Raw genomic sequence first — 20,579 nt, 5'->3', positions numbered from 1 at the left:
ATCTTTAAGTTCAACAATTTTTGACTTCTCAGCAGAAAAGATCTTAGATCTTTAAGTTCAACAATTTTTGACTTCTCAGCAGAGAAGATCTTTAAGATTAAAACTGCTATCAAAGTGCATAACGACCTGGTATTTGTAATTTATTGGGAGGCATATTGAAATGAAAAAAATTACCTCAACTACCTGGTACATTATACTTGTAATATGTGTCGAAGTATATTGATGACGTCATTGCATATCTATAGCGTATATAATAGTTTTTTTTTCCGGTTACCGTTCTTTGTGTAAAGAGAGGTGATAATATTTTAACTTTATTGATCACCACTTTGATATATAAATATATTTCATTATCGCCAATAAGTCATAAAATCCATACGACATGGACAGTTTCTTGACAGTTACATGAAGACCGAGTGGAATAACGTTTCTATTTACTTTAAAGATGCTCCACCGCTGACACATGGTATTTTTTCACTATAAAAAATAGGAGCAGACGAATTAGTATTTTTCTTCAGTTAAGAAAGTTACTTACTTTACACCATTACCACCATTGAAACGTTTGAGCTTCTCATTTTACTTCAAGTTGAAAATATAAAAAAAATAATTAATTGCATCCCGAAAAAAACTCCGTACCACTATAACATATATGGAATGAAGCAGTGGATGCCCATGCACCAAAGGCAAAATGAATTATTTTATATTACTTTTTGTGTTAATTACACTATTACATACACGAATAAAAACCAATTGGTGTTAAAATGATGAATATCATTTATGCTCTGTCGGCGGTGGAGCATCTGTAACTCAATTCAATAATTTAAAAGGAAAGATACTGATTTAATCTCTTCTCCAGAAGATTCATTAAAAGATGTTTATCCAATTTTTAACATTGCACACTATCTGAAAGACAGTATTTCATAAATGTTGTATTTTCCACGGTATTGAAATCCCCGTATTAGAACAAAAAATGTCAAACCACTTTCTAACATCGAATCTTTACGCTTTTAAATGGTTATCAACTTCTAACTGACTACATATAGGATCCTGTGGTATGGTATTAGACGTAGGAAAAATTGCAGCGTTTCGCGATATAATGATATTTCTCTTATGCTCTGTCGTTATTTTACGTGCACGTATACTTTTACTTCATATGTGTTTTAGAACTGATTTAATTTTAAATATTTTGAATGAAAATCCCTGTATATCAGCCACCGCAAAATGCTGCAAAAATGTTGCATGCAGTACTTTTTGTTGTGAGTCTACCAGTTTTTGGTCATTAGATTTTAACATGTCCGTAAAATCATATGAAATCGATTAAATGACTGTTGTGAAGTTTGGTTTTAGGTATAAATGTGACAATACATACAATAATGCATACAAAATACCGAATTTGGAATATACAAAGATCCTTCTTATAACTGAAAGTTTTGTCAAAGTCTTTCTTGTGTTGAAAACAAATATGTTTTCAAGTAGAATAGAACATTCAAAAAAATCTTCAAAAGACAAATCACGACGTTTCCCGCAAACGGGTTGCTCACTATGAAAGTCTTTCGATTTTATATAGATCAAAACGTTACCTCAATAACACTTCAAATACAAATACCCTGACTTTTAGAAAAGTAAATGTGCTAGACAGAAAATAATCCTACTTGAAAAAGAGAACATGTCAGCGTTTATGAAGGAACGTATCACATGGAATGTCGTACATTTCTTGTAACTGCAGGCTGTACAAATAAGCTACGTATATACGATATGCTCACATCGAATGTTGACGTAGAGGAACATAAATTGCTACGTCATAAATCTTCTTTGGTACGTTGACAGTGCAAAAAAAATCATTTTTAGTAAATTAATTCTGTTGGAATCTGAATAAATGTTTTTTTTTAAAACTGGATTCTTGTTATTGGAATTGTGCGAAAAAATAAATGTGTAGACGTTTCAGCTACTTTGACTAGTCTATGGCTCTGAAAATGTTTATGTATGTTTCACAATTGCTTCTACGACATGGACAGCGACTCATCTATGCAATTTCGTGGCCAATATATCGTATGGACGACGACAGTATATTGGCTGAAGCGTACTCAACACATAATTTGATGAATATCGGCACGAACGTCTTCTCAAACGAGCAGAAGTAGACAGACAGGGCGAGACATGCTACAGGAGAAAGTGTAATATTTCACTTTGGTGTGCATGTTAAGAATGTTTCAGGTCTATTCGAATTCTATGGAAAGGTTATATAAGTGTTTTAGTGATGTGGGATATGCTTTCGAAACTTTCTACTCGAGTGTTAAACATTTCTCAAGAAAGAAAACTTTCGTTATTACTAGACAACTTGCGATATGACAGTATAACTAATGCAAAAGAAACACGAAACGAATATATCTGAATATATAGGAAGCAAGTTGAATAAAACCGAAATCAATAGAAATTAATGTATGCAAGGTTTTGCATGTGGAAAATTAAAGCGTATCCCTTTTTAGACCAATAAAGATTGTCGTCTGCACTCACGAATTGGAAAATTGAACCTCTGTTCTTCGAAGTTTATAAAAAATGTTATTTACATCATATTGTCATTGGAATAAGCATTTGAAGGTCGTGGAAATAAACAAGATTGGTAAGCATTATTTCCCATAGACTCAGTGTGCAGCCAGCAATATTAATTATCCATCCAATAATACATTATTAGTTTCAGCTTCTATCAAATACATTCTAATAAAGAATGGCACGTGGAGTTGATGGAAAAGGTATGCGACGACAAGACCAAATGGAGTGTCAAAATGTGTTTCTGCTGAGGCCTTATAAATGTTACCGCATTTCGATAACTGGCTCTTTAGGGAGACAATATGTTGAGTCACTGAAACAGTTATTCAATGGAATGTCAAGATGTGTTTCTGTCGCGACTTTATGAAAGAGAAAGAGAAGTTTTATTGGTGCTGTCTTTTATCAAGTCGTTGTTGTATCTTGTAACCGCACAATAATTATTTTTTAATTAAAAAAGCACTACTTATTTATTAGCTACTTCTCAGTTCGCATGTTTCTAAGTATGTCACATAAGTCAGCAAATGATGTCTGTTGAATGCACATGAAACCATTTTGAATGAGTAATGCTATCAACAAGTCCCTTAAAGACGTGGAAATTTAATGTTTATCTGTTGAATTCAGATAAGCACAAACAAAATATTATGGATATCATGTTTAGTTTTAAGCCATCCTCGATACTTATTTTCACTGTCGTTTCCATTCCTGGATTATCTCATAGCAAAACTAAGTAAAACACATTTTCAAAACAACTTAACCCTGTTTGCGTGATTTGACCAATATCAATCAAGGTCATTGTTTTTAGTTTTTTGTTCCAAAATGGTGTGTTTTGCTGCTGATAATTTGACGAATTTAAGATCCCCCTCACTTTCAATCGTTGTGCATGAGGTTGTATTCACTCCCGACTTAATTGAACCATGCACAATACATGATGGCTTTCAGTGTAGGAAAGATAATCTAGACAACATAACGTTGGACGGATGGAAGGACGGACGGCAGAAAGAAATAATGGGCGTATGGACGGACCTATGGAAGAACGTACGTGTGAAGCAAATCTAAGGTCGGCTCCCACCCACCCACCACCGGGTGTTCAGTGGGACTTAATTTAGATAAGAACAGCCACAAGATATTAAAAGAAATAAAAGGTCAATGGTATCAAATTAGGATGAGATAAAACAGTCATAGAGATTATCGGTAATTCATCAAAGGAGTTCAGCTGAGTTATGACCCATAGGGATGAATACACTATATAGTCCTGCAAGGCTTTGATTGATAGTAACCTACAACCTTGAGGAAACTCCTGTGGCCACATTTAGGAAATCTATAACAATAAATCGCTACATCTGTGAGAACTTGTGCAGTAAATAAAATAAAACATCAACTATTGTTCTCATCAGTGTCCAACGCATCTATTTTCAACATCCAGGCATCACATCGGTGGATCCATTGGGATTTCTGAAAAAGGAAGTGTATTTATATTGTTATTGTAGTTTTTGGTCTTCATGTTGTTATTGTAGTCTCTGGAATGTATGATTATAATTTCTGAACCGGCCGTCACAAAGGAATCAGATATACATACATCTTTATATATTCTGGTCTAATATACCGACCCTTTCAATGGTGTCAGAAATAATGGAATCCTTTACATCCGCAGTGACGGATTCACAAATATACGAATGGGAGAGGAGGGCTCAATTGATTTTTATCACATCTAAAGTCAAGTACAAACAAACCTACAATAGCGATCACCTCTGTATAAAAACCAACTGCTGAAGACGACTTAAATTTGTTCCTAAATTGTCAATTCAAACCCAATTTGACCTGTGTATTAAGATCATTTGGCAATAAAGACTATTTTGTTGTCCTTTTGGTGGTTTTTATTGACAAGTTTGACTTCATAACCCTTCACAACTGTACAAACGTAACGTCATAGTTCAAACTAACCAAAAGGCAGCTGTAAAAAAATCAATCAAACATTCTAAATAAGCATTTAAATTTAGAATTACCAGTGAAAAAGGAAGTATATGCTTTAAGGTCGTTGACATACAATAATCTCTACGTGTGCGACCTCGTACTGGGCTTTATTACAACAATCTTAATAGGTACATTTAATTGAAAGTGCAAAGAAGTCAAACTGATATTTATTTAAGAATTAAATTCGTGAGGATTGTTTTTTTATATCAATGTTATAGAGATAAAAGGCAAATATTTAGAGTGTATTACGAATGAACCATCTCTTTATGAGAAAAAAACTCAGAATTTGGTGTTAATCTCAATAACTTAAAAAATCTATTCTATCTATCTAAATTAATCTTATTCGGATAATCAATTCAAAATTCATAATTTATTGAGGGACTCGTTTTTGTGAAATTATTACGCCGATGTATCAGCCAATCGGAATCGACGTTACAAACGGCAACGTCATTGTTTCCGTTATGGTAAAATAAATCCTAAATCATTACAAGCAGAATTAAATTATTGCTGTTAAAATAAATCGTGACATCAAAGGAAGAAGTTTTTTTATCATTTCTGTAAGCCTTGGCGAGCAAAACACTTTGAGATGAGTTTCATAAAATATGTACCGTATACAAATATGATATGTACACAAATTGAAGATATTTTTTATCACATTACTACAACTGCCTACATTTCAAAGAAATTCAACGCCAAAATATGCTGCAAAACCCCAGCAATGGCAGTCATTTTGTCTCGATGCCCTCGAAATTATGACATAACGTCATTAACTTGACGTCATTTGATTGTTTCTGTTATGACGTCACAACGTATGTCCTGCTTGGTACAGCCAATGGAAAATGTTCTATTACATTTGTGACCTATGCAAAAAAATAAACAGCCAGGTAGATTATGTGATAAAAACTGTATCGGTGATACAACGCTGTCTACTTTTCACTCATAATGATGTTGAAAAGTATATTTCTTCCTTGATCCAAGATCTATCCCATATTATGATCACTGAAAAATATGAGAGGAAATTATCAATAAATTGGTTAACAAAAATAAGACTAATTGACACTAACGAAATTGACATTCAATTTATATCTACTGTCAATCAACTTGTTTTGGAGAGGACTTAATTTCGTGTTATTATAGATAAGGACATTTTTGCGGGGATTTTATTTCAAGATGTAGACTTCAGGATTTCTATTATACCTATATCTTAGCTTGTTTTGTAGCGATCATTTTTGTTACCACCCGCGAAATCCACGAAATCCGCGATATTCACGAAATCTGCAAAATCCACGAAATCTGCAAAATCTGCAAAATCTATGAAATATGCGAAATCCGCGAAATGAAAGAAATCCGCGAAATCCGCGAAATTAAACCATACGCGAAAATACTTTGATTTACAGTAATTGTTTTTCTCGTAATTGCTACCAAATAGGAGATGCAGACCACAGGGACCTGGCACGAAAATGTTAGTTAAAAAATCGTGCCAGGTCCCTTTAATGTAGACGGTCTTATCATTGTTAATACGGTATATGATTCCCAGGTCATACTGGAAACTAAGTTTACGAGAAGATAGACCACACCATCAAACAATAGCTACACTTGCATAGTCTATATCACCTGTCAAACTTGTTTATTGTACTATCACGTATATTTGATTCATCGTGACCTATAAAGCTAGTACCATCTGTCTTAGATTTAAAATGTAATTGTTTAACATGATCATGTGTAGCTATATTGGGTAGAGGCGTTACCTTGGTGTCACGTTTTAAAACGCGTGTGATTTGATACGGACCTTTATTTATGAACTTACTGCGTTCGGCATGATGTTTTCATACTTAAAATTTAATTGAAATGTACCTAAAATAGTGCAAGTAATTCAATCGTGACTGATGAGTGTAATTTTCAATAAATTTGGCTGCTAACGTTATGGATATCAACAATGTCCCAAATACTGCATTGTGTGAGTGTGTGTGCGCGTTGTTAATCCTAAACACATTCACCTTTTTTGTATTTCAGTCGGGTGGAACGTCTCACATTTTACATAAACATGACAACAACAAAGATGGAGGATGTCAGCCAAGTGTTGGCTCGGTATAATATACACACGATTGAGGATATCATCCGACTGCCAGATATGAAATCCATATTAATGTTGATGAGAAAGCTAGGGATACCAACAACTGGCATCAGAAAGCATCGGGATGCAGAGATAGTACTTCTAACCTACTGGAAAGAGCACATAATACGAAAGGGAAATCACGTAGGTACAAGATGTATAGTACACTTAGTTGAACTGTAGATAAACATTTACACACCTGCCTGATCTGTATCAGGTATATCAGTCTGTAAAGTTCTAATATCATGATTCGATGCAATCAACATTTCTGATGTATATATATAGTAAAACCTTTGCCCGAGTGACTTCTTCTGTATACCGACAACCTGTGTAACAAATATAGGGTCCCATATGCATAATGTTAAGAATATTCAACCTAGGTATAAAAGACCAAATTGCTATAAAGACCATTTGACTTTGCCCCTTGGGTCGCCTTTATAGACAGGTTTGACTACAGTGTACTGTATATGTACTGTCAAACCTGTATATAATGGACACCAAAGGGACATAGCAAAATGTCGATTATAGGCAGGTGTCCTGCTTAAATTATATAGAATAGGGTTGATAAATAAGTTTATAAGTGCAGTAACATTGATGTGGCGAATTAGCGTAAGCTGCAGATATGTTTGGTTATGTGGTTCCATAGATCGTGAGTTCGAGTTCAAGATAGGGCAAGAGTCATTAAATTGTCTTCCCTTGTCGCTGTTAACTTTTCAGATATGTATATTTACATTATAACGGATAGTTATGTAAATAAATATGTAACTTTCATGCTCATCCGTATATAGTGTGTACAGTAAGCATACATACCCCTGCAAACGCAATCTGTACTATTAACACACAATGTTTACCCATCGCATGGAAACCAACCAACTTTTCCTATAGATAACCACGTTTAAATTTTCGCATCTTCTACTAACACTACTGAATATATGTAAGCTTTCATGCTATATACTTAGTGTATATGTTTTCCTAAAATAGATAGAAAAAGTGGGGTCTTAGTAAGCACAAACTCTCACCAGGGTAGCCATTTTTAAGTAAAGTGCATTCTGTTTTGAAAACTCTAAAATGTTTTTACCTGTTCATTATCTCTAATGATATTTGGAAGATAAATTATAATATGATTTTCTAAATTTATTTCATTGTTAGCAAGGGATAATTACCTAAGATAATTTATTTTTTACTTTCATTGTTAACCAGCCAACCAGTGGCCGGGTCAAAATTATATGTTCTATACACAGGGGCCATTTTAAAGGGATATTTTTCATTTAGTAGGTTGTTCCCTATACATGCCCCCTATGCCTATAATATAGAGGATTTTTATGAACACAGCATCAACTTAAAATCCATGAAAATTGAATTGGAATGTTTTATTACAAGCATTTAGCATTTTTTTTGTACTTTTTAGTATTACAAATATCGTATATGATATATATAGCTTGAATATGTGAACTTGGCGACATATGTTGAGAAAAAATACTTTGCTTAATCTTCACCATTACCGTGAAAGCTTCACCATTATCGTGAAGATATATACAATGTGATCACATTTTAAAGGTAATTCAGATATACTTTCACAGTTTTCATAACATAAACACCATCTTTAACATTGTATTATGGCATTTTAACATTAAACAAATTAGCTCTAGATGATCACTAAATAGCACTAAAAAGCATTCTAATAGCCTTCAATGTAAATTTCGCCCTTCGATATTCCTCAGGTTTTTGGAGATTTTATACGAAATGAAACTTCAATGTTTGCTATTTCTATTGTGATCATAACATGTTTGGACATGTATACGTGTACATGTACTGTTGTGAAATGACTTTGCCATTATAACTTTGAATGACTGTTATGTAGCTTAATTTATTTTTGCGTCGACCTAATTTCGTGATTTTATACCTAAGCTCGTTTTGGCGAGGATTAAATTTCACGATTTAGACTTCAGGAGTTCTATTTTACTCGATTTATGATAATTTCGTGGTGATTTATTTTACCTGTATTTTAGATAGTTTGTGTTGATTAATTTTACCTGTTCTTTTAGATAGTTTAGAGATGATTTATTTTACCTGTATGTTAGATAGTTTCGTGATGATTTATTTTACCTGTATTTTAAGTAGTTTCATGGTGAGTTATTTAACCTGTATTTTAGATGGTTTTGTGTTGATTTATTTTACCTGTCTTTTAGATAGTTTCGTGATGATTTATTTTACCTGTATTTTAGATAGTTTTGTGGTGATTTATTTTACCTGTATTTTATATATTTTTTTGGTGATTTATTTTACCTGTATTTGAGATAGTTTTGTGTTGATTTATTTTACCTGTATTTGAGATAGTTTCATGGTGATTTATTTTAGCGAGGTTTTTTTTATCGCGGAAGTTAATGGCTCTCGATTATATGTTGGTTAACAGTATTATAAATATATAAATTTGTCCTTTAAAGAGACAAAATGGCTGTCGAAACAAGCTTGCTGCCAAAAGGTTAATATACCCGATATATACTCGATTTCGCTCTATATCAAGCAATGCTTCTTAACCATCTCAATCTGTATTTATTCGTTCATAATTATAATTGATGTGTTGGATGGTTGTTGGTACGCTTAACAAAACCTATTACATATAGCAATCCTTTACTGCAGAACTGTTTCCTGCCAAGCTCTTTGTTTCCCCAAAATTGGAATGTACTTCCTCAGTATCTTGCGACATCAAAATATCTAGACCGTTTTAAATCACATCTCTCATCTCTCCATTAACATTTTGCTCATTTCTCTGTAGATAAGTACATGCATCCAATACCTCTTCAATACGATGAAGTATGTCGATTACTAGGTAGATGTAGAGCTAGGGGTTTTTATAGGACGATCTTACCTGTGTACGATATGTGTTATATGTAGGAAGGTCATGTTTTGGGAAGTGTATCTGTGTTGTGTCTCCTAATAATAGTGGATTATATTGCCCATTGTATACTGCGATATTCAATGAAGCACCTTTAGCTGCGATTACAATGCTTCAGGTACTACTATAATTCTAACACGTAACAAACGACCAACTACAAATCGAAAAGTTTCCATAGAATTACAAATCAATTAAATTGAATGTCTTTTAATTGCTAGTATTGAAATTCTGTTCCTAGATAGGTAATGTATTGTTATATAACCACGTCGGCAAGAAAATAGCTTTAGTATATACACGTTTGTTCAGCAAAATATTTGACAGAGCTTTGGGATAAACTGTTAGATATTGGAATATTTTCTAAATAATACCTTACTTTCACATTTTTAATAAATATTTTGTTTTTAAACAACTGCCCACTACCGTTCTGCAGTAAAACATAAAGGTTTAGTTAAAACATTTATAACATCAAACAATATATATCGATGGCATAAGATGAGGTAACAACACCAAACATATGCATGATTTCTCCCGTAATATATGAAAACAGAGGAGAGTCATTTCGCTGTTTTGCCGTCTGGCGCAGTGATAGTCAACTACCGCGCGGTATTTAGGACGACGACGGGAAACATAAAACGGCCCGCGTTATGAATATTAACATTTCATTTATTTTAATAAAATTGTTAAGAAGGTGATGCAACGTGCAGTATTAACGGTAAGTTAATAACTTTTGTGACTCTTCAAAATTATCAGTCTCGTTTTACATTCCCATTTTAATAATTATAAGCCGTTTCGGAAAGGTAGTGGGCCTTTAAAATCCTTTTTATTACCCAATTAGCTATAGTTGTTGTTGTAGTCAAAGTCAATAGTCTGTTTAATTCATCACGGATTGTTTGGTATTCTATGTCGTATCATTACACATGGTGCATACAAAAATCTCATGAGAACAGTTTATATATATATTTTTTTTTTGCAATGTATAGCTGCCAGATACCTGTCAATGCAACTGTGAACAGGCTCAAAGTCGAGTACTGTGTACACATATATACTACGGGTAGAATAATAATGCAATGGTAATAGATCGCATGTATGCATTATTAAGACAACAAAGACAGTGGTTTAAATAGTCGATCACTCGACAAACCAGGAAGCATTACTAAGGACTACAGTATGTTTAACATGTTCGGGTGTTGTGACAGGTTTTAAGCCATGAACGATCAGACCTTTTAATTGCTGTATAAGTCTAGTAGATATTTGGTCACAATGGCAACTAATTCTTTAAAATCGGTGACCGGTCGTGACCGATACGAGGTGACCTGTGTAGACGATATTCTTAGGATTCCTGATATGAAAACTGCACGAGAACTTATGAAGGAATGGAACATTGAAACACGTGGGGTCAAAAATAAGGATGAAGCGGTACAACGTTTAATTGGCGTTTGGAAGAATAATTCACAAGCTATACAGAAACAGGTTGGACAGTTTTAATTTGTTAAATGTGTCATCCTCATGGCTGTTGAGCATTTCACATAGTATAGTTACGTGAATAGGAAATATTGAATTCCAATAGGTGGAAACACCTGTACACTCTGGACTATACAGAAGACAGTAATATGATATATATGATATTGTAGTGTGCAAAGGTACATGATTAAGTGACCTATTGTACTATCCAAATATAATTACATGAAAACTATATCATCATAAGCAAATTATCTACATTGTAACCTATCGATTTAAAGTTTATTTTTAAACTCAGTTATCTCTTTATTAGAAATTGATACCCACTATAATCATTATCGTTCTATTGACGATAGCTTTAGTAAGTTTTCTGCGAAAGCGGCGAATTCAAGAAATATTTTATGAAAACTCGATACATAATTTAATGTGAAAGGGGCAATATTTTGTTGGATCTTTGCTTTCATTTATTTTCATTGTCTGAAAAACATGCGACGTTTATATAAAAATTAAATAAGAAATAAAATACTTGTATTTTCCATCTTAAAATACATTTAATTGTTAAATTCTGTATTTTATTGAAAATTGAAAAAAAAATAGTTATGTAATAGTATCTGTGTTATCGGGACGACAAATGTTGATTAAAGGGAGCTAACTCAAATTAGTTTTTTCTCACTTCATCGTTTCAATTGGTGTGTTTAAGTTACACCCCTTATGACGTGAAAAAGTGATCCAGGTAAAAAAAAAAAAGAGGTCATTATTCGTTTCAAATATATTGAAAAATATAATACCATATTTCAGATCCGGTTTATTATTATTATTATCTTTATTTCCTCCAAAATTGAAGATTACATAAAGAATGGCATTTCACATGAAAACAGTAAACAAAAAAGCAAAAACATAATTACGTAATATGTTACAGTTAAAGTCTAATGATTAGTGATTAGTTGATATTTAAAGGGACAATTAAGTGATGCTAATTCTGTTATATAACCACGAAGCAAACTATGACATAAATGTATAGATCTACATTCCTTATGAAACATATAACAAGTCATATTGACAAATTTCACGACTTAGTTAAGTATTTTGATTGATACCGTTGAATTTCCAAATCGTTGATGTATGCGGTACCCTTACCTAAGCCAAAGACACGCACGTTAAACAAATGCAAAACATAACCACTGAGGAGTTGGTGAAATTATTTTTAGACAAGAACATGCATCTAATAAGGTAAACACACAACTGTAAGAGCGATATGAGTATTTCTAGACAAAAAAATCTTTGCTACACTGGCAAGGGCATACAAGACATTCGACCACAATGTGTAAGCGAATCCGAACATTTCACATACATTTTACTAGAGTTGGCTTTTCTGGCACATGACAGTAAAACCAACTAATCTAATTTCTAATAGAACTGGTGTTTTTTCCAGATATATGTGCAAATTTGAATGTACTTTTAGACTGAATTGTTCCTTTAATCGTAGCAATAACGATCACATGCTTTCAGGAGTAAACACAACTTTACGTCATGTCAAACAAAGTTATCGGTTGTCATTCCAATATTGATGACGTCAGCATACGGTTACCATATATTTTTTGTTTCATATCCAGAGAGAGAATGGCTTCAAACAGGCTTTAAACGACGCAAACAAGAACCGGAGATTTCTGTCGGAAAAGTATGACGAGACTGTAGAATATTACAAGAAACTCCCGGATCAACACCGCCGTGACCTCGACCAGTTTTTCAAGGGCATTGTGGATACAGTAAAACAAAAGAAGAATGAACTTGTTAAAAGTGATTGCACTATTCTTGTAGCGGGTATGTATTTTAATATGTAATTAATAAAACTTAGTCAATAGTCTCTCAACAAAGGATATTTTCATTCATTTGGTAAAATGTAGCTTTCGGCAACCACCTTGTTTCGTTCATGGACCTCAACTACCTGTGGACATTTAGAAACTACTACCGGTTGGCAACAGCTGGTAATGGTATGACAGCGCATTAAAGCGAAGATACATCGGCCAGAAAATACTTGTATTGTGAGATTAAAGCTGATCAATTGTTGTTTTTTTTCCTATTTTGTTTTAAATGTAACAAAAGCTGATGTTTATTAAGTCTTGATAGCGTTCAATTTTATATTGAAACCTCTTTGGTTTTGATGTACATGTATTTCAGTTTTGGATCTGAACACCTCCAATAAACCTTCACGTAATTTACAAACCGGTAACATGCATCGGTCTTGTTATAAGTGATTTATGAAATCTCATACTGTATAATATAATATATTTATACAGGTAAAAAATATCGATTTCAAATCAAAAGGTAAAATGTAACTTTAGCAGTTTTTATTTTTTCGATCTGGCTTTCGTGGTATTTATTTCACATTATCATGCAATCGACATTACATAAATATTCCTCTATTGTTTGAGCGTTGGAAACACATCTGCCTTTGCATGGATTATTTGATAATATGGGCTTTTTTATCACCTCTTTCACTAATATTTGTATGTACTGCAAAAGAATATGAGGATTGATGACATACCACCTATCTGGTTTTTATCATCCAATCGATGAAAGCGCGTGTATTGAATAAGTGATAAATATTATAAATATCAATTATTGTGAAGCAGTTACGTCCCTTACCCTGTATAAAAATGTTCACGGTGCTAAAACAATGTCTTTTTACGCTGCTTTGAGGATGTATCATCATTACGAACCCTTTCCGTGAAGGTTTCTATTTGAACGTGTTACTGTAGTTTATCATACATACTGTTCTGACATAATATCAAATATTCACCCATTGATTCGCAGCTTCTTCAAATAAACTAACATTCTTTGGGTGCCGTTCAGGTTTTGATTCTGACCACCTTCTAAAATGTATTTAACAAAACAACATGAGTCTTGTTTAAAGATTTTAGAAAATATATTAAGTCTAAAGGCCTTTCTTCTTTACCTTTGTCCTTTTCATACAAATACCTGATAATGCATGTATCAAAATTGAAAAAAAACCCTTATCAATAAGCTAGGATACATTCTCAAAATTTACATCTAAATCATTAAAAACTTTTATTAATGTCGTAAACAATTATTAATTAAACTTATCTGAAAACCTCATCATATCCATTGTTTTGATTTTCGTATATTTCTAAAGTTTTTTTACTTACTGAAGTCAGTTGATTACCATTGTAGGAGAGACCTCCGCCGGTAAGAGTAGTTTCATCAACCTTCTACTGGGAACCGACCTCTTACCAACCAGTGATCTACAGTGTACTAGCACTATCTGTGAGATACGGTACTCACAAGACGGTAAAAGGTATGCGGTACTTCATCACCGATCGGTGGACAGACAGAAACGTCGGCCAGAGAATATAGATCTGGAGCACGGGGATGGTGTAGAAATCTTGTCCAAGGTCATCAAAAAGGTGGATGAAGACACCGAGGAAAGTCCGTACTCCAGGGTGGAAATTTTCTGGCCCATTGACATTCTTGAGGTATATATATGATAAGTTACCATAAAATGTCGTAAAACTAGTTTTTCGGGATTTTTATGGACTTAAAACACAGTTAATTAAAATAACAACACATGTTATACAATAATATTGTTCCCGTAAAAACATTGCTGGGATTTTCCGAAGAATGATTGAAAAAAAACAATAGTATCGGATTAATATCTGTCATTCAAAAAGATGTTTCTGAGTTTTACATCTATTTTTCTGTTTTTTTTTTTTTTGTTTTTTTTTTTTGTTTTTTTTTGGGGGTTTGACAGCTTTAAATTTTCATTTATTTTTGTTGTTGTTTGTTTCATATTGTTTATCCCCCTTTTCGACGAAAGCTATATTCGTTAAGAATATTTTTATCATAATACGTCTAATGTTCGCATGTGTCGGGTATTATGGTTGTATCGTTTAATTTGATATTCTAATATTTGCTACTGAACGGGTTTTTTTCTCATAGATAATACATTGTGTTGGCTAATTTTGGCAATGTGCATTTTTCTTTATTTCAGTCTGGTATCGTAATTGTGGACACACCTGGTATAGGAGCTAGTCGACAATTGTCGAAGAGTGTCGAAAGGTTCCTTTCGAAATCATTTGGCTTTATCTACATCATCAACAGTTCAAATGCTGGAGGAGTTCAGAAAGGAAGGGTAAGTTTGTAAATTGTAGACTGACATTTTTTTTTTTAATTTTAGTTACATTATTTCTTAACCTGAACGATTAACTTAATCTTAATTTTGAATGAAGTTAACTTTAAAAGCTCGCAATTTTAAATAGCCATTGCTATTTCAAATTCCCATAGGCTAATATAGCTCCTCTGTGGTAGCTTTTCTCTTAGCTCGAAGTTAAGATCTTGTAGATTCTTTTTCAATCAACATCAGTTTCGTAACAGATGCCAACATTTCATCACGTTACGATGTGGAATATGACCACTTTTAAAATGTTCGATTAAAGCAAAAAGTATTTTTGAAATAGTCTTCTGTGTAGATTTAGCTCATCAATGATGATGTTACAAAAAGTTACGCCATTTTAAAAACTTTAAAAAAAACCACCAACCTAAATCTAATATTGTGCCATGCTACCGGACCTGTTTATTTCTGCGTGCTTCGTGTTGACCTTTGAAATGTTTCCAATATTGTTCCTTTTTAGATTTAGACATTTTTTACGAGTTTCATTAACCTTAGCATTATAGATTGTTTTGAAATATTTATGTATACATTATGTTGTAGTTAAAAGACTTCCTTCAGTTAGTCACTTCATCTGTCGATGAAGACTTTAACCCACGAGCCACCATGTTTGTGTGTAATAAGTGGGATACCGTGCCGGATTGTGATCGTAAAGATGTCTATGCCAATACCATCGTGCAACTAAAACGTTGTTACTCCAACGTCAGACCAGACCAGATCTACCGTCTATCAACGGCAGAGGTGGGTTAATTCATTTCCGAGGGAGTTTTTCTTGAATACTTGTATATTAAGGTTAAACAAAAAATCACAATACCGTCATTTTGTAAATTGCGGATGCATTCGTCCCTTCAGTTTGCGTACGATGAAAATTGGGAATGGGTTATTAAAATTATCCACCGCTGACAAATAGCATTTGTTTCTCGGTAGAGCATCTTTAAGCAAGTATTCTGAATGAATATGTATTGTTATACAAATGATTTTCAGATTAATATCAGCTTTTTAAATACAATTATAGTTAACTATGCACTAAAAGAAACAACAAAATTAAAAAACAAGATAAATGCCAATAGAAAAAGTTTAACGTGATAATGTGAATACTATATACGGATAACAATTTTCTCGTGGAATTGTAGATTCCAGGACGAAACCTCGAGAGAATAAATATAGGGGGTACTGCAGTAAAATTCACCATAAACAAAAAATAAACGTCTCTACCACATTACATACACTGGGAATTTTCGCTAGATTAAGCATAATTCACCGAGCAAGCAAAATACATTGACTGTCCATGTGTCGTTTATTTTTGGGATCATACATGCACAGGCCTTGAAAGCGATGACATATGCCGACACCACAACAACCGATCATGAAGAGGTTCTGAAGGGATTGGAGCGCCTTTTACCGGCTAGTTTGAAAAACCAGATAGCTTCGCATTATGGGTGTGTACAGTAAAATTAGATTTACCTTTTGAATTCTTGAGAATTTATTTTGAGTTTTTTGAGGTGTTTTTTTTTTGGTGTCGTATATGGTCATTTACCATCGACAGACAAGTGTTTAATAGCAAGGTATTAGACTATGCCAGAGACCCATGCTATTGCAATACACGCATATATTTACAACACTGTAAAAGTTAATACTTTTATGAGTGTTTCATTTCGCGATTTCCATTTGTAAATAGTTTGCGGTGCCGTAAACTTCGCGATAAATACACCTGCTAAATATTCGCAACATAGTTTCATACAAACACCAATTATAATGCGCATGTGAAATGTTTGCGCTAAAAAGTCCTTCGCGTAATTTGCGTAAATTTCAGCGCGTACAGCAGCTTTGGTTGTTAGTAGGGAGATAATGTGAATTGTTGCGTGCCCAATCATAATGTTTGAAACTGTCGATACAATTATTTTCGAAACAGGTGGATATCCCAGGTAATGAAGCGGTCACACTATTCACTGAAGGTAGCTAAGTTGATGAACGCTAAAGGGTTAGAGGAGAATCAACAACTTCAAAAGAAGCTAGAGACCCAGATGGATCGTCTAGATAGAGATGCTAAATTTACACTGGACAGTATGAAGAAAGAAGTGAAAGAAGAACTTGAGAACCTGTATGACAAAATCTGCCGTCTTCTAAATGGTACCGATGTTCAGTCTCGCATCTGTCGTTGGGAATCTGACGACTGTCCACGGGTAGAAAACTGGAAGAAAGTTGTGAAAGAGGCCGAAAGTAGAATCGCAAAACGCGTGGCATCGGAAGTCAATTTGTACGATGATCAAAGATCTCTCGTCAGACATTTGAAGGACAAAATCGTCAAAAAATTCAAACGGGATTTTCAAATCATGGAAGACCAGATGAGAGATGTTGAAGGTAAAAGACTCACATAATTTAACGGATGATATTTTGTTTTAATTTCATTCAGTATTTAGATTTGATTGAGGCTTTCCTGTTGTCAGTATTGTGTGACTAAGTTTGTTCTTATCTGTTATTGGTGACTTGCTTCAGTAGGATAATAATACAAACATAAGACAAATGTCATAATGATTTTTTTAATTCACAGTTGTATTACTGCCCGGCGACAAACGCGCTGTGTCAGACTTCCACAAATCCATCAAAAGACCTGCACCCGTGAAGAATGTGTTCCAAAAAGCGGGTAAAACCCAGGGAGATAAGCCTTCCGATGACCTCAAACGAATCGGTGGAGCTGTAGCTTGTGCTGGATTGCTGAATACAAAATCGAAGGACATACGAGGCATTTTTAGATCATACGGCAAGAACGACCCCAGGAAAAGCATGGAGGATGCATCCATGTTGTTCATCCATAGCATAACGTCAGGACGTGCACTTAAAGTTAAGCTTGATCTGTTTCTTAGCAAATACACGAAAGGTATCGACGATATTGCAAAAATGATACCAGATCTCCTGAAAGCTGACAGGATTTTGATGGAAACTTTGAGGAACGAGGTGAAAGAGAACAAAGGTCTTCTGTCGAATATCTACCCCGAGCTTCTACGTGACATCACAAGGAAACAGGGACTTCTGGACATGTTTTACGTTAGATCTGTGATGGAATCCGACTTCAGAGCCAGGGAACTGGATATCGACAGATCTCGATCGCTCGGAAGTGGGACGTTTGCTGACGTATATAGAGGGAATCTGATACCGTCTGGAGAGAAAGCTACCAGGGTGGCAGTTAAAATCAATAAGGAGTCCCTCAACCACCACAATGTCAGCGATCTTCTTTTAGAAGATAGGACATTGCGGTATGTAAATGTGCTTTGCGTGTACTCGAAGTGACCATTCATATACTAACGATAGATAAATCAAAGCAAGTCTTAAAACGAATCCCAATTCTATCGTATATTAATCCACGACATATATCGATCTTTTCAAATTTTCAATAATACATTGAGAAAGGTTTTTTCATGGTGAGTGTATCTTTTAACTATGAACGTTGATACCTTTTTATAATGTGCGCATGCAGCGCATATAATTTATTTGCATATTACTAAAACAGAACCAGGATTAAACAAAATCACAGCAACCGCTGGGAATCGACCTCTGGATAACAATATATTTTCATGGGTTTTTCAGAGATCTCAAACACAAGAACATTGTCACCTATTTTGGATCCGTCCTTACTCAGAATCAGAAGTCACAGATCACATGGATAATGTTATTGGAGTATTGTCAGGGGACAATGAAGGACGTGTTCCTGGACGAGTCCTTCAAAAACCCGGGGAAACTGGGAAACAGAAGAGAGGAACAGCACAAGGCAATGAAGAACATGGCTCAGTATGTGGTTGAGTTGTGCCATGGACTACAGTATTTACATGGAAAGGACTTGGTTCACAGAGATCTCAAGCTGGAGAATGTGTTGGTAAGTCGAAATCTGAGATACATTCAGTCTGTGTCTCTTTCTTACTTGTATACCTAAATATAAAACAAACCTTAATCTATCTTCCATTGGCACAACTTACATTTATTGTGCTCGGTGGCCGAGTGGTTCAGGTGTCCAGAGGTGCTACTATGTAAGCCCTTTAATGAATTAAAATTAATTAATTTTCATTATTTTTTTATTTATTTTGTTTATCTAGGTATCCCTAGACGGTTCAGTGAAACTGACCGACGTTGGTTTGACCAAAGGTGCCCAAGAGATATCCGGAACAAAAGCTGGATCCCCTGTCTATATGGCACCGGAAGTACTAGTGACCCGTGACATCTACGACCACAAAGCGGACATTTATAGCCTCGCTATCATGTTGTGGGAGATGTGGTATGGAGTAGACGCCGCTGATCACATCCAATACCGAATTCACGGTACGCTCGAGAAGTCCGTCGTCGAGGAAGGTCTTCGTCCGGAATTATCAATCCAACACAGGATGCCTGATGATTGGACAAGCGTGGTCAAGCGATGCTGGTCAAAAGAACCCCCGGAAAGAATGGAAGCAGCTTCTATTGGCAACTTCTTCGAACAAATATTACGTTAGTGCTTAAGAATATTCATCTCAGTGGCTATCGGGCATTTCTTACTTCTGAAAACGTCCCTTAAACCCTTGTATGCAGATCATTGACTTGGTGACAATAGAAATTATCTCAATAATGGTTCTATGTATATTAATCATAGAACCGACTTAGTACCCATAATTTACTTTTTTTATTTATTTCCTATATTCTTAATCCCCGTGCGATATATTATTTTCACTAGCTTTTGTACCTTTTCCAGTATGGTTTTTCATGTTATATTAAATTCTAAAATTATTATTGATAATTTTTTTTTAAAAGAAATATTTTAAGAATTTGCTCAAATGTTAAAATCATTATATTTCACATGTTATAACCCAATTTTACCGAAAAATACTGGTATAGAAAAATATAGTATTTAAAAATTTAGCAATTTTTTGATACGTCGATGAATTTTAAAGACCAGATACTACACCTTTTTTTTTCAAGTAAGAAAGAAACTACACTTGTAAAATGTTTATGTGTAGTCATTCAACATAATCGCCACCTTAATGACCATTTGGGGCTCCGTCACTCAGGCGGGACTTATCAAAACAAACAAAATGTCATTGGTTTACACATCGCATAGTGCGACATATTGATATACATCCAAATTTGATATATTAGTGCCTGAAGATTTGAAAATGCTTCATTGGAAAAATTGAGAATGCTACAATGGCTTCGAATGAAGAGCTTAGAGTGGCTTATTGTGATTTTCGTGAGGAATTAATGGATTTTTTTCACCAGGGATATTTAAATATGCACGTGTTGTGAAATACTTTTGATAGTCATCACACAATAATGCACACATGATATTTTTTTTTTTCAATTTTCATTTTGATGTCATATTGAAATGACCTTAACATGTTCAAGTCTACCGTACGGTAGTAAATTTCCAAGTTAAAACATAAAAATAA

At 34.1% G+C, this 20,579-nt stretch overlaps 1 protein-coding gene across 2 annotated transcripts; it reads left to right on the top strand.

The window, feature by feature from the left end:
- Positions 1-6,549: 6,549 nt before the first annotated feature.
- Positions 6,550-20,480, top strand: LOC138323979 (uncharacterized). Of its 2 annotated transcripts, none has more exons than XM_069268947.1 (10): positions 6,550-6,772; positions 12,596-12,803; positions 14,175-14,476; positions 14,992-15,132; positions 15,712-15,909; positions 16,492-16,607; positions 17,081-17,529; positions 17,720-18,422; positions 18,754-19,039; positions 19,257-20,480. In XM_069268947.1, the coding sequence occupies exons 1-10, from the start codon at positions 6,560-6,562 to the stop codon at positions 19,647-19,649; spliced, it is 3,009 nt and encodes a 1,002-aa protein (XP_069125048.1). In that variant the 5' UTR covers positions 6,550-6,559; the 3' UTR covers positions 19,650-20,480. The 2 variants fall into 2 exon arrangements, with proteins under 2 accessions (XP_069125048.1, XP_069125049.1); XM_069268948.1 differs by lacking the exon at positions 6,550-6,772 and adding an exon at positions 10,635-10,994.
- Positions 20,481-20,579: the final 99 nt, after the last annotated feature.

This window comes from Argopecten irradians, chromosome 5 (genome assembly GCF_041381155.1).
Source record: "Argopecten irradians isolate NY chromosome 5, Ai_NY, whole genome shotgun sequence".
Taxonomy (NCBI): domain Eukaryota; kingdom Metazoa; phylum Mollusca; class Bivalvia; order Pectinida; family Pectinidae; genus Argopecten; species Argopecten irradians.
This window is presented reverse-complemented; position numbering and strand designations above follow the sequence as displayed.

What these genes read in the sequence shown, in the direction of transcription:
- LOC138323979 (XM_069268947.1), top strand. Translation starts at nt 6,560, where the DNA reads ATGACAACAACAAAGATGGAGGATGTCAGCCAAGTGTTGGCTCGGTAT. An exon ending in CAGATAGCTTCGCATTATGG is followed by an intron (nt 16,608 to 17,080) that starts GTGTGTACAGTA and finishes TTTTCGAAACAG; the next exon opens with GTGGATATCCCAGGTAATGA. An exon ending in CCAGATGAGAGATGTTGAAG is followed by an intron (nt 17,530 to 17,719) that starts GTAAAAGACTCA and finishes TTTAATTCACAG; the next exon opens with TTGTATTACTGCCCGGCGAC.